The sequence below is a fragment of the Myxocyprinus asiaticus genome, chromosome 33 (genome assembly GCF_019703515.2).
Source record: "Myxocyprinus asiaticus isolate MX2 ecotype Aquarium Trade chromosome 33, UBuf_Myxa_2, whole genome shotgun sequence".
NCBI lineage: Eukaryota > Metazoa > Chordata > Actinopteri > Cypriniformes > Catostomidae > Myxocyprinus > Myxocyprinus asiaticus.
This window is the reverse complement of record NC_059376.1, coordinates 37,738,802-37,753,513: the sequence shown is the minus strand read 5'-3', so window position 1 is coordinate 37,753,513 and position 14,712 is coordinate 37,738,802. Positions and strand designations below refer to the sequence as shown.

The following is a 14,712-nucleotide window of genomic DNA, read 5'->3' as shown; positions in this document are numbered from 1 at the left end:
CCCACCCAGACGTGGTTCTCGGACCTCACGCTCCTCGCGACAGCTCCCCCCTGGCGAATTCCTCCGAGGAAGGACCTTCTTTCTCAGGGACGGGGCACCCTCTGGCACCCGTGACCAGACCTCTGGAATCTCCATGTCTGGCCCCTGGACGGGACGCGGTGGTAGACACGATCACCCAGCCCTGTTGTTGCTGTGTCCGGTGCGTGCTTTACGCATCTATTTGGATCAAATGCAGAGCTTTAGAATCTCTGAGCAGCTCTTTGTCTGCTTTGGTGCACAGCGGAAAGGAAGCGCTGTCTCCAAGCAGAGGATCGCCCACTGGCTCATTGATGCCATAACTATGGCATATCTCACCCAGGACATGCCGCCCCCGGTAGGGCTACGAGCCCATTCTACCAGGGGTGTAGAGGCCTCCTGGGCCCTGGCCAGAGGTGCCTCTCTAACAGACATTTGCAAAGCAGCGGGCTGGGCAACACCCAACACCTTTGCAAGGTTCTACAACCTCCGGGTGGAACCGGTTTCATCCCAGGTAGTGGCACGCAACACAAGTGGATAAGCCCGGGATAGCCGACCGGATGTATCGCTTGCACATAGCGCCTTCCACCTCCTTTTGAGCTGAAGACGTGCGCCATTAATTCCCAGTAGTGTTCACAAGTTTGTTCTCTGGTTGACTTCCTCCGAGCCCTGTAGCAGTCAAGTTTTCGGAGAGATTCGCTGCTGGCCCAGTACACATGCTAACTAAGAGTCCTGTTCTGGGGTAGGTGCTCCACATGTAGCAGTTCCCTGTAAGGCTAACCCCATGCAATATATATATCTTCCGCTAATTCGTTTCCCTGTCGGCAACTGCGTCTTCCATGCGTCTTTTTTATCAAAGACCAGAGGTGTCTCGGGCTCCCAAGAGTGACCCCTAGTGTCACTACATCGACACAATGTCTCGTTCCCTCCATCAGGGAACGGAGGTTACACAAGTAACCATGACGTTTTTCATACAATGAAATTGAATGGTCTTTTGTTGTTCCACAGAAGAAAAACAGTCATTTGGGTTTGGAACAATATGAATTTTATTTTATTTTTGTTGAACCTACCCATTTAAGTTCAAATCCCTAAGCCTAAGTGTAAGCAATAGCAAGAGTGATGCTTGCCTTAGCAAGCAAAACTAATAAACCTAACCTAAGAAAGTATCTTTAAATTTTTTTTTTAATCATTGTACTAATTTTATTTGAAGGTACAAGTGTAAACTGGATTTCCAGCATACTGCATTTTTTAAATGATATGAGTGTGTTGGTCTAGATTAGAGCATAGTCTTGGAATGGTTCACAATGTATCTGCTTCTGCCTCACGGCCTGTCACTTTATCAGACATATACATAACCTTATCCCATAAACACACTTTTCCAGTGCCGAAATTTATCTCCACTGCACAGGAACAGCAACTGCATTCAAAGGTCTATCTGCAGCAGAGAGAAAGAGAGATGGAACGATTCAGAATTTTCATCTTTACTAATGTGGCAGGTTAAGTTCTCCGGAGTCTTCTCAGGTTGTGAAGCCCACAATAATCCAATATTTACAATCCCCAAGTGAGGGGGTATTTTTTTCAGTATGGATCTATAAACCCATTACTAACAGGCATGCATTGCTATTTATAAACAAGGCCATGGGTTTTTTTCAACACTTCTGTCTATTCTGGTTTAGAATTTCTTCTTAGGTACTCCTTTTGTCTCTGAAACTGCACGTTATTTAGCGCTCAAGAACACATTCAAGTCTTGATCTTTGGTGATAGGTCATTAAGAAATGTGTTGTTTGGTGGTTTATGTCTGTGTTCTGATGTGATCTCCATAGGATAAAAAAAAAAACCCCTGCAGCAAAATCAGATGTTTGGAATAAGTATTTATAGATCAAAATTAAGCATTTATACAAAATGCAGGATCATATTTAGTGGTACTTATCAAGGCAATCATCACTATTCCTATTGTTCATTCTTAGAGTTGGGGGTATTTCAAACCCCTAACTGGAAGCATTAAACTTCACAGCAGACTGCAAAAGGTGGAAAAAATCGTATAAATCCGAGCCATCTATAGGGACAAGAAAATCAGAGACTTTGGAGTGGGCTTTTTGACTTATTGTAGGCCTGTTTCACACTGCATGCATAAGCAGTGCATAAGCAGGGCATATTTTTTTCCAGCTGCCATGTTAACAGGTTAGAGTATTCACACTGTGAGCCACACTGAGCCTAATTTTGCTGCATGTAGCACACTGAACTCAGCAGAAAACCCAGTGAAAATGTACTACAAACATATTTAACCTCAGTCTTTTGCAAGATAGCCTTTTATGAAGCAACAGAAAATACTGGAGCGAACTACTCACCCATTGTTTGAAACAAGACATCTGTTGGGCTTGATGCAAGTTCCACACGCAGTAACAAGTACAAAAACACACTTCTATTCATAAAACTGAATAGACAAAGTAAGCATCTTAACGTTACACTTTGGGGTGTGTGTTCCTTTCCTTTTAGATGAATGTCTATTTGCATGTAATGTGAACCCTCACCTCGTAAAAAATTAGATTTCACATGGGGGCCTGGGTAGCTCAGTGGGAAAAGATGCTGGCTACCACCCCTGGAGATCGGTAGTTCGCTAGTTCGAATCCCAGGGTGTGCTGAGTGACTCCAGCCAGGTCTCCTAAGCTACCAAATTGGCCTGGTTGCTAGGGAGGGTAGAGTCACATGGGATAACCTCCTCGAGGTTGCTATAATGTGGTTCATTCTCAGTGGAGCGCATGGTGAGTTGAGAGTGGATGCCGCAGTGGATGGCGTGAAGCCTCCACATGCGCTATGTCTCCGTGGCAACGCGCTCAACAAGCCACATGATAAGATTCGCGGGTTGGCGGTCTCAGACGCGGAGGCTGCCGGGATTCGTCCTCCGTGACCACAAGGACTTAAAAGCACATTGGGAACTGGGCATCCCAAATTGGGTGAAATGTTTTTTTTTTTTTTTTTCACAATTTAATGCTGTTATTAAAGGAAATTAAAGGAAAAGACCCAGAAATAACTTTATTTTCTTGCACCACCAATAACAACCCATCAAACAATTACAACACACTAAAAGCCACTCAGAACACCTTTGCAACCGCATAGCAACACCCTGGTAACCACCAACTATACTCTAGCATGTAAAAATAACTGTATAAATAACTGTATTAAAAGTTTGTGTTATGATTTAGACAAACCAGTGATCTTCTAGATTTCTTGATCTTTACTAACATTGGAGCTGAATATAGAAACTTCTGAATCCAGTATTGTGACGCATAGAATTTTAAAGTCAGCAAATCCTGCATAGATGATAATCTATTGGTAGTTTTGTGATTCAATGGCTGTATCTCATCTCCACTGAGAAAAAAGTGTTGTTAATGTGACATCCCTATCAGCGCTTTTTTAACAATGGAACTGTCAGTGACTGATGGTTTAATATGCACTCAGGTTCCTCTGCAGGAAGGCAAAATCTCTTCTCCTGATGGAGTGTTCGGGAAGAGAGTACCACAGCTTGTGGATTTGACTAAAATGTATTTATTTAGGATTTATTACTCAAAAGCCTGCAACTGGGTGGCAAAACAATTCATTTTGTGTGCCCAGTCTGGCAGGAAATAAATGATGACAAATTGAACTTTTTTAATTTTCTCTTTTCTTTGCACCAAAGAACATATTGCATTCAGCATTTTGCTGTGTTGTTGTTGTATGTCAAAATAAAGAAGTGAAATCTTTATTGAACAGCTCTCTGGAATTTGTTTGCACACACATTATCTCTTTTGGGCATTTTTAAATGTAGTTCCTGGTCTGTGGTGTTGAATTATACAGGAGTGAAATGCTTTATATTATGTTAGTTATCGGCCTCAGTTCCAAATCCAGAGCCTTCTATTGATTCAGTTTTAAAGGATTAAGACATGTTGTTTTTGACTTCAGAGAAGTGGAAATGCTTTACAGCAAAAAAATATAGAGGTATTTTGCTCTTTTTTCCAGTAAGAATATCTAAACCTCCTTAAAATAAGATACCTTTTACTGAGAAGCAAAACACAAGATTAAAAGTCTTGTTTTCTGTTTGTTGTTTGTATTTTATTCTGTGTTTGCACCATACAGTACTTAAGCTTTTTATTTGACTGTACTATTTTGTGCATTTGGAAATAATAATAGTATTCATAGTTTTCAGAGAATGTATTTTAATTTAAGTTTATTTTTCTTACTCCAATGGCAAATAGGTTTTCTTTCTAACACAATTTAGTGAAATTTATTCTTAAAACAAGACAAGAAATATTTAAGAAAAGAAAAATAAACTTAATTCAATATATATTATTTCCCCAAAAATTATTATGTTAAGCAGTTTGGCTTCGCATGTAAATGTACTGGATCTTGTTTTAAGGATGTTTAAATATTTTTACTGGAAAACAAGACAAAAATACTGATTAAGAAAATATTAAATGATGCCTATTTTTTTTTTTTTTTTTCCAATAAATATGGGCTAAAACAATATAGAACAGCAGCTCATGCTGTGAAATGTATCATAGCAACAAGTTTGGCAGGAACATATTTACTTTTAATTTAATTCTCCAAGCAAGTCACAGAACATTTTTGGAGGTTTATGCATAAAACAAGAAAACAATATTTGCCAACTGGGGAAGGTTAAAACTTAATTAAAGGTATTCTCTGAAAACAAGTCTTAATATCTTATGCAGTAAGGTCTCTTGTTTTAAGGATGTTTCAATATTTGTACTGAAAAAAACAAAAAAACAAAAAAAAATCAAACATTTTTCATGGCTTCTTTATAGATGCGTCATTTCATTCTCTTGCATTCAGGGCTTCTATTTGGAGTGACTTTTAGTTTAGCAAAAACAAACCTAATTGTTCTTAGGTCAAAATATTGATGAACTTATCAGCCGAATCTGCCCAGACTCCCTCCTTGGTTTCAGCTGATGGGGCACTTCCTGTGTGGCAGACAGCTCAGTTCTTGCTCCTTCCTGGCTGTGACTGTCATTCCGAATGTCCGTCCTCTCCTCTATTGATAAGATCGGCTGATAGGCTGCTTCTAGACGGCAACAGGAATAGTGATAAATCACCTTGACCTGAACAACAAAGATCACTGAGGGCAGATGCTATCGGTGAAGCACAAAATGGAGACATTGGGACTGATGTTTCTTGAGACACAACATCCTTGCGTGTGATCATTTTACAACGATAGGTCATAGAAGTTATCGGATATGTGTGAAAGCATCATAAGGACAGTAGTCTGTCTTGGGATGATTTTGAGTGGAAAAGCAATGTCGAATTATGTGTCTTGGTCACAGAAGGTGACATCAGGGGAATCCAGTCTTTAAAGGAATACAAATTCTGTCATTATTTACTCATCCTCATGTTGTTTCAAACCCATATGACTTTCTTTCTTCAGTGGAAAGGAGATGTTGGGCAGAATGACAGCCTCAGGCTGCATTCACTTTTAGTGTATGGAAAAAAAAAATGAGCACTGTTAACATTCTGCAAAATTTCATTTAGATTGACATTTACATTTACATTTATTCATTTGGCAGACACTTTTATCCAAAGCGACTTACAAAAGAGGAAGACATAAGCGAATCATCTTAAGTAGACAGTGGTATGAAAAGTGCCATATTACAAAGTTTCACTAGCATCAGAATAGTATTCAAAACAGATTAATGTGCAACAAGAAATGTTTTTTATTTATTTATTTTTTTATGTTTTTAATGACTGGTTAAGTGCTCATGGAAAAGATGTGTTTTTAGTCATTTTTTGAAGACAGAGAGTGAGTCAGCTTCATGGATGGAGTTGGGAAGGTCATTCCACCAATGTGGTATGATGAAGCTGAAAGTTCGGGAAAGTGTTTTGGTGCCTCTTTGTGTTGGTACAACAAGGCGACATTCCTTAGCCGACCAAAGGCTTCTAGTGGGCGCGTAGCTCTGCATAAATGATTTTAGGTATGCTGGAGCAGACCCAGTGACTGTTCTGTATGCCAGCATCAGAGCCTTGAATTTAATACGTGCATCAACCGGCAGCCAGTGGAGAGAGATGAAGAGTGGTGTAACATGTGCTCTCTTTGGTTCATTAAAGACCAGATGTGCTGCTGCATTCTGGATCATTTGCAGGGGTCTAATTGCACATACAGGGAGGCCTGCAATGAGAGCGTTACAGTAGTCCAGTCTAGTTATGACAGGTGACTGGACAAGCAGTTGTGTGGCATGTTCAGAGACGAAGGGTCTTATCTTCCTGATATTGTAGAGTATAAATCTACATGATCTTGTGGTCTTTGAGATGTGGTCTGTGAAATTTAGTTTGTTGTCGATGGTTACCCCTAGATTTCTGACCGTTTTGGAAGGTGTTACTGTAGTTGCACCCAGCTGCATGGTGATGTTGTGTTCAACAGCAGGGTTGGCTGGAAAGACAAGGAGTTCAGTCTTGGCTGGGTTGAGTTGCAGGTGGTGTTCCTTCATCCAGGCCGAGATGTCTGCCAGGCAGGCAGAAATTCGAGCAGTCACTGTGGTGTTGTTGGGTTGGAAAAACAAGTAGATTTGCATGTCATCAGCGTAGCAGTGATAAGAGAAACCATGTGCCTGAATGATGGGTCCCAGTGATGCTGTGTATATAGAGAAGAGAAGTGGCCCAAGCACTGATCCCTGAGGTACCCCAGTAAGCAGCTGGTGTGGTTTGGATACCTCACCTCTCCAGGCTACCTTGAAGGACCTACCTGAGAGATAGGAATTAAAGCAGTCAAGCACAGTTCCTGTGATGCCCAGCGAGGAGAGGGTAGAGAGTAAGATCTGATGGTTGACTGTGTCAAAGGCTGCAGAAAGGTCCAGCAGAATCAGGACGGATGATATGGATTTAGCTTTTGCCTGTTTCAGCGACACAGTGACAGACAGCTGGGCAGTCTCGGTGGAGTGTCCACTTTTGAAGCCTGACTGATTGTCATCCAGCAGCTTGTTCTGTGAGAGATAGGCAGAGATTTGATTGAAAACTGCCCTTTCAAGTGTTTTTGCCATGAATGGGATGAGAGAGACTGGTCTGTAGTGTTCTATTTGTGTGGGGTTAAGTGCGGTTTTTTCAGCAGTGGGGTTACTCGAGCCTGCTTAAATGTAGTGGGAAAAGTGCCTGTAAGTATTGATGTGCTAATTATGTGTTTGAGTACAGGTAGGATGGACAGAGAGATTGCTTGGAGAAGGTGAGAAGGAATGGGGTCAAGGGAACAGGTGGTGGGGTGGTTGGAGAGGAGGAGTTTAGAGACCTCAGTGTCAGTCAGAGGAGAGAACATAGTGATAGAAGAGTTGCATACAGGAGACAGGTGTTTGACAGGGAGTGGTGCTGAGAATGTATTGCTGATGGTTGTAACCTTATTAGTAAAAAATGTGGCGAAAACATCTGCTGTCAGTGATGTGTCAGGTGGTGGAGGGGGAGGGCAGAGAAGTGTGTTGAATGTTCTAAACAAGCTGCGAGTGTCTGTGGCGCTGTTGATCTTGTTCTTGTAATAGGAGGTTTTTGCAGATTTAACGTTATCTGAAAAATTGCAAGCAGAGACTGATATTTACCTAGATCTGCTGGATCTTTAGATTTCCGCCATCACCTCTCAGCTGCCCTGAGGTCAGTCCGACGTTCACGAAGGACATCAGACAGCAAGGGCTGGGTGGTGTAGTACGTGCTAGCCTAGATGAAATAGGACAGATGTTGTCTAGACAGGTTGTTAAAGTAGAGCTTAATGTGTCTGTGGCAGTGTTTACATCAAGCATGGAAAATACATTTAGTGTGGAAAGAGAGGTAGAGACAGCAGTGGAAAGGCATGAGGGTGAAAGAGAACGGATGTTACGGCGAAAGGAAACCAAAGGTGGAGTCTGTTTTAATGTAGATGGTAGAGTCATGTTGAATTGAACAAAGTAGTGATCAGAGACATGTAGAGGAGTAACAAGAATATTTGAATTGGTACAGTTACATGCAAAAATGAGCTCCAGCTGGTTGCCCGATCTATGAGTTGCTGTGGTGTGTAGTCTTTCCAAGTCAAATGAGGCCAGAAGAGTATTCAGTTCAGTGGCCTGGGGCTTGTCTTGGTATGTTGAAATCACCAAGAACCACAAGTGGCCTACCATCCTCTGGCAAGGAGGACAGCAGGACATCCAACTCCTCAAGAAAGTTTGTCAGCTGACCTGGAGGGCGATAGATAACAACAACATGGATTTTTGGGGGTTGCATTGTAGTAATAGCATGGAATTCAAAACTAGTATTGTTGCATAGTGAAGAGTGTGGTGAAAAAGTCCAGTTGTTATGAACATTTCAGAGGTAAGAAAGAAAGTCATATGGGTTTAAAATGATATGAAGGTGAGTAAATGATGGCATAATTTTAATTTGTTGGTGAACTAACACTTTTAACCCTAGAAGATCCACTGTGGGAAAAATGCAACCCGTTAAAAAAATTAAATAATGCCTGTTTTTCACTAAAAAGGTTTAAAACTACATAGAACAAATTTAGCAATATTTTAAAATATGTATTTGACATGTAATCCTTTTTTCTCAATTCCGAACAAATAGAAAATGAAAGAAAAATGGCAAAAATTATGTACTTGCATCAACAACAAAAAAATTATATATATATATATATGGAAAGAAAAAGGGACTGGCCGTGTATTTAACTCATATTATCATTATTTTAAACATTGCTATTGTTTTAATCAGTATTTTAACCTCTAAAGGACAGACTAAAGGATGGGGACCAGAAAGAATGTCAATCCATTATGACATCATTGAACATTCTCAGTGACATCACGTGGAATGTTGAGGTCCAGTTGCCATAGAGATGATGTTGTCATGGCGACTGTACATATATTGCCTTTGAAGGATTTTGTGCTACAGAAGTGATCAAGGAGAAGCAAATGGACCTGACATTATTTTTCAAAAGATGAAAAACTTGCAGATAAACTCTGTAGGATGGAACGCTTATATATTATTGTTATATAAATAATATATAACAATAATATATAAGAATATGTAAATAATATAACAAATAAACATTTTCTGAATGTTTCAGAAATGCAAAATTGGGCTTTAGTGGTCCTTAATGTTAAATGTTTATGGTATGTTTTTCCAAAATTCAACCCAAAACAAAATATGCATAAACATCATGATTGTATAACCAGTGGCTTCCTAAAAATACTTTTAAGGGGTTAGGGAGCAGGGTAATATTAATCATATCAATATAATATCAATACCTTGGTCTCTTGAGGGTAAAATAATAATAATAATAATTTATAAAATGGAGAGACTATTTGCACTAGGTGTAAATAGCACCTGCCACACAGCACATGGCAAATTATGAGGATGATAAAACTAGCATAATCTGAAGTCTGTAAATAGTCACTGACATCTTTAAATAGATTACTGTCTACTTAAGATTAATCATTGTTTTGAGATGAATTGCTTGTACTGCATCTGAGCAGTTTTTATGGATAATCATAAATTAATCTTTTCTTTAATCTTTCAGGATCTAGACAGTGACAGCGCTTTGTGTCTGAAGAACAGATCTTCCTTTGAGCACCAACACCATCACCTGCTACACTGTCTGGAGAAGACAACAGTACGTACAACTGACAGCATGCACTCGAGCTGGCATGGACTGATTATCCATTTTATCCCAGCATGATTAAACAAAGTTCCAAAAGTGCATATTGTGTGCTTCAAAGGAAGCAAAGAAATTAACATGGTCAATGTCACAAATCTGCTTACATTATTGACCTTGAAACAGTGCAAAATTTAAAATTTCTTATTTATTTTACGTCATAACATTCTTTTGTTTCTACATCTTGCAAAATCCAAAAACTTTCTGTCCAAGTTTAAATTAGATTTTGAATCCCAGATTTTCAATGTGGTCTCAGACTTTTAGACCCCACTGTATTTTTTGGTACATATTCGTAGTATGTACGTATGTAGTATGACACAATGCAGGATACAATTGATGTGATATGTAGATGTCCCATCTAATTCACATCTCATTTATAATGTTTTAAGTGCTCTTTCAAAATGCATAATACAGATTTTTAACCATCTTCCTCCTCTGATTTCCCTCTTTCGCAGAACCATGAGTTCACTGACGAGTTGACGTTCAGTGAGATGTGTATGACAGAGTCAGTGGGCTATCGAACCAGCCGCAGCACTTCCATATCCAGCCAGCAGGGGGTGACTACATCCTGCTGCCCACGCAGGGCAAAGAGAAGAGCCATCCGGCTGGCCAACTCAACTGTATCTGTCAGCCGGGGCAGCATACAGGAGCTCGACACTCTGCATGTGCACAAAAGCTCTGCTGGACCACAAAGGTATGACACTCCTGATTATTGAGTACTGGGACAAAACAAGCTACAGAACTGAAAAAAAATAAAGTTTTTGTATCAAGGAATTCTTTTGGATTAATCTGTTATACATGTCCTCATATGTTTGGTTGCAACCTCCTTTTTTACATCTCACTTTTGCTTTTTGTGACACTGTTGGTTAGGTTTAGGTTAGGGAGGTGGGCTTTCTTGATTTAAAACTCGATACAGCATTCATCTTGAAATCCTCATCTGTTTGGGAGAAAATGTAACTTGCTTTTAGCACCACTCAGTGGACATTTTACTTTGGAACTGCTGCGACACGTGGAAGGAGCAACCTAGTATAATTTTGCAAAAATTGTCACAGTCACATTTTGTTCATGAGATCAAGCTCTTTAGATTCTCCAATTATTAGGATTATACCCCATGTAACCTTTTACTAATCTGTGTTTGTGTCTGTGAATGTATGTGTGTGTGCACCCCAACAGTCGCTCCAGTCTCAACGCTCGGACAGAAGACCTAAAGCTAAACTGTGAGGACAGGGATTTCACAGCGGCTATAATCAGTATACCCACGCCTCCCGCAAACACCCCGGACGAAAGCCTACCACCCTCCCCTGCCATACCAGGAATCTTACGCAACTCGCGCGCCAGTTCCTACACACACGAGACCATCAAGATCTCCTCCTTATAACCACCAGCAAATGAGCACCCCCATTGCACTAATGGAAAGGGTGGGGGTGGGGGGCTTCTCCCAGAAAAAGACTGGAATGCCACAGACATGCTTCATTCAAAATTCCTCGACAGACATGGACTCACACATACTGACGTGTTTTTGTGACCCTGTTGAACATCAAAGGCACAAGGACAATTCACGTAGATTGATCGTCATGTCTGGGGTCTTTCCTTGGATGACAATTGAAAAGCTGAATTCGTAGATGAAATCAAAGTTGTTTTAAAATGATAAATCTACAGTCGTTGTGGCATTTACCTTTAAAGATATGCAATGTTAAATCAAGCTGGAATTATGCCTATATGTCCACTGCATAACACAGCTGCAGGGAGAGATTACAAAAAGGTGGAATTGAGCGTTAAATCATATTGACATTTTGAAACTGTAGATCTTTACAGGGAGATGAAAATACGACATTATGGCTGCAAAATGGCAGGTGGTTTAAATGTATCAATACTTGTATCATACCTCTCTAGATCACATGCATCTTCAAACCCCACAAAAGAAAAACAAAAAAGAATATTTCAGAGCAGTCCTACCCAAGCATGCATGTTGCTGTATAGTAGATACCATGGCAGAGAATGGAGCTGCTAACATGCTACTCTCACATACATTTGCATGGAACTACTTTTACATCTGTTTCGTTTGTCCTGTTTTATTTCCTAACATTGATTAAAAAAGACAGTATTTACAGAGTATTAATGATCAATCATGCTGCACCAAAAGTGCACATCAGAAGAAAAAAGAAAGATAAACAAATATTTAAAAAATTTTAAAAATATTCTGGCATGTTCTTTGCAAAAATCTGAGGCCGGACAAGTGCGGCTATGTGTTTATATGTGTGTGTGTGTGCATATGAGGAGTGATTGGGAAGGAATTGTGTTAATTGATCACAGATATGCATGAATACCGTTGTAGGTATTTTTATGTGTTTTCTCACATATGGAAAAAGAAAGGTTTCTATTGCAACATGTCTTTTTGAATCAAAGTGATTGGAGGGTGTTTACCACTGTTACTTGCACAAGAATATGCCGATATTAATCGGAATATGGTCATATTCTTCTAATGTATGCGTTCTACATTAATCCGATTGCCATAAACAGATTAAGCCAATAGTCTGGTTTCTAGAAATCTGAATAAGACTGCTGGCATATGCTTGTATTTTTCAGAATTTTGAGTCATTTAGGTAATATCTGATATTTAATCAGAATATGATCAAATTCAGATCAATTTCAGATTATTCTTGTGCAAGTAAATGCAGTCATTGAGTTTGACAGAAGTAATTAGACACGCTTAGCTTTTTATTTTTCAGTTGGATTAGTAATCATATGTAACCTTTAAACTCTAACTATTTTTATAGTATCTGCATCTAACATGGCTATTTAACAGTCCAACAAATCATTTCAATAATCTGTTTTGATGCTCATCAGTTACTACAGACGTTACCGTTTTGTCAATGAGCATACGCAGCAATGAGACCACAATGAGGCAATAATACTGTAATTATTTTTTACTAAAAAAGAAATGAAAAATGGTATATGTAAAAAAAAACAAAAAAAAAACGAGGAATGCAAATTTGCACTTGACTGTGATGAAACACATATTTGTTACTCTGTTTACAAGCATTGTTCCCATGTTATTTTTACAGTTATTTGGTTCTCTCTTTTTCCCCTCCAGCTTCATAAAGTGGTGTGGTAAATTAGTTATTGTTCAGGTACCTGCTCTCATTTTGGGCAGGAAGTATTGGATGAAACGGCTCCCAGTAGGAGATAAAAGAGTTCGATATCAAAAGCACAGAGGTGTAAAGTCTATTTCACAAATAAAGTGAACAGAACTCCGAAAATTCAATGTCTGTCGGCTCTCAATGACATCTTAAACCAAACAAATGTATTTTTCGTGAAATGTACGTTTTGCTTGAAAAGTGTGCTTGTGATATTTGTCTCTAATATAAATGCCACTTTTATATTTTGTTATCTAATGCAATGACATTTATACATTTTTAAGAGTCCAAATACTTTTTGGGCATATTATGTTTTTAACAAAATTTTGCCAGGACACTGACAAAAGCACATCTTTAGATACAATATACTGTACAATATGCTGTCGCATAGGATAATTCAGAGGTTAAGTGAAGACTGACGGTAATTATTTTCTGGTTTTCTACTCAGGGAGATATCTAATTGCCTATCAATAATAGTGAGAATTAGTTGTGCATAATTTACCATGCCAAAGCAAATAAATGCCATACTGTTAAAGTCAACATGAAACCGCTTTCACAACCCATTTCACAGGATAGTCAATGAAGAGAGAAAAAAGGGTGGGACCTGATTTTATGAATCAGGAACTGATTGTAAAGTGGTTGCTATGACAGGTGGTTGGAGGGAAGGGGTTGAAAAAATAAGAGGGCTTGGTGACATCCACCGAAAAGGAAAGCCGTTTCAGGGGCGGAGCAAGTTATACAATTCTTATGACAGATTACAAAAACAAAAAAACAAATTAACATTTGGAATAAAGTGCACAATAAGAAATGCAAATAGGGTCAGTTTTGATTTTATGTTGACTTTAACAATCACCAGTTTTCTAATGGTCAGTTTATAGACTTTTGCTGTATTGAGCTGAGATATTCTTCTAAAAATCTTTGCTCGCGTTCTGCAGAATAAAGAAAGTCATACACATCTTGGATGCATGTGGGTCAGTAAATGATGAGAAAATTTAATTAACTATTTCTAAGTCTGGTAATTATCAGATGGTTGTGTGTCCACCTTTACTTTCTCACACCCTCTTTCCTCGCTTTTATGCTGATGGACACTAGCAAGGCTGCCAATAATAGAAATACAGTGAAAAATTGTAAAACACATGCTCTTTCACATACTATCAATCAGGGTTTTTAATAGTTAAGCAACACTGACCTCTAGCAGCAAATGCCTGCTAACATTTTGATAAGCTGGTTGGCAATATAAAAGAACAAAATAGCACTGTCTGGGACACTTTTTTCTTTTCCTTATTTAATTTTCAAAAACAGCACCAATGCATCCATAGAAGCAGAAGTTTCTTACATACTATACCTTTCAAAAAAGTAGCCTAGCTGTGGCATATGGTACTTTGGTATAGCCTTCCATTTGCAGGTTTTGTTTCAATGGATCGTTTTGTAGGTACTAGGTAGGCCGAAATATTTTACACCACCCTGCGGTCTGTTTATTCCCTTTCATAGGAACTCGAGCTGCAAAATTGCATTGGGACACGCCCTGAGTGTCACGTGGTCTGAAGCCCTTGTACAATCATGCCAGTTTATTGGCTGGTGGTGCTTAAGCGACACCCCTAGGGAGCTATGTCACAGGCTCCATTAAAGCTCTCTCTTTGGCGCCATTGAGTCAGATTTTACGTTCTTCTGTGCATGATCTCGTCTGGCCCGTGTTGTTCCAAAGACACACATCGAAGTGAGGATCATTATTATTCTCCCTTTTGAGTGGCATCACAGGATGGAATTTAAGAGGCGACTCACGTCGTTGTATACAGCGTAATTTCAGAGCAATTTTAATGTGTTTTTTCCCAAACATTACAAGGGTCCCACAGGAACAGCGGCATTGTTCGAGGCTCGCAATTTCTCACCACGAGGCATTATCCCTACTCCAGATTGGAG

The 14,712-nt window shown here is 39.3% G+C and overlaps 1 protein-coding gene across 1 annotated transcript in view; it reads left to right on the top strand.

Moving 5' to 3' along the window:
* Positions 1-12,920, top strand: part of kcnd1 (potassium voltage-gated channel, Shal-related subfamily, member 1) — a 79,046-nt gene extending 66,126 nt beyond the window's left edge. The window contains exons 5-7 of the mRNA XM_051668627.1: positions 9,521-9,613; positions 10,111-10,349; positions 10,829-12,920. Of these exons, the coding sequence (XP_051524587.1) occupies positions 9,521-9,613; positions 10,111-10,349; positions 10,829-11,033 (537 nt within the window). The 3' untranslated portion in view covers positions 11,034-12,920. The remainder of the gene's footprint in view (positions 1-9,520; positions 9,614-10,110; positions 10,350-10,828) is intronic.
* The last annotated feature ends 1,792 nt before the right edge of the window (positions 12,921-14,712 follow it).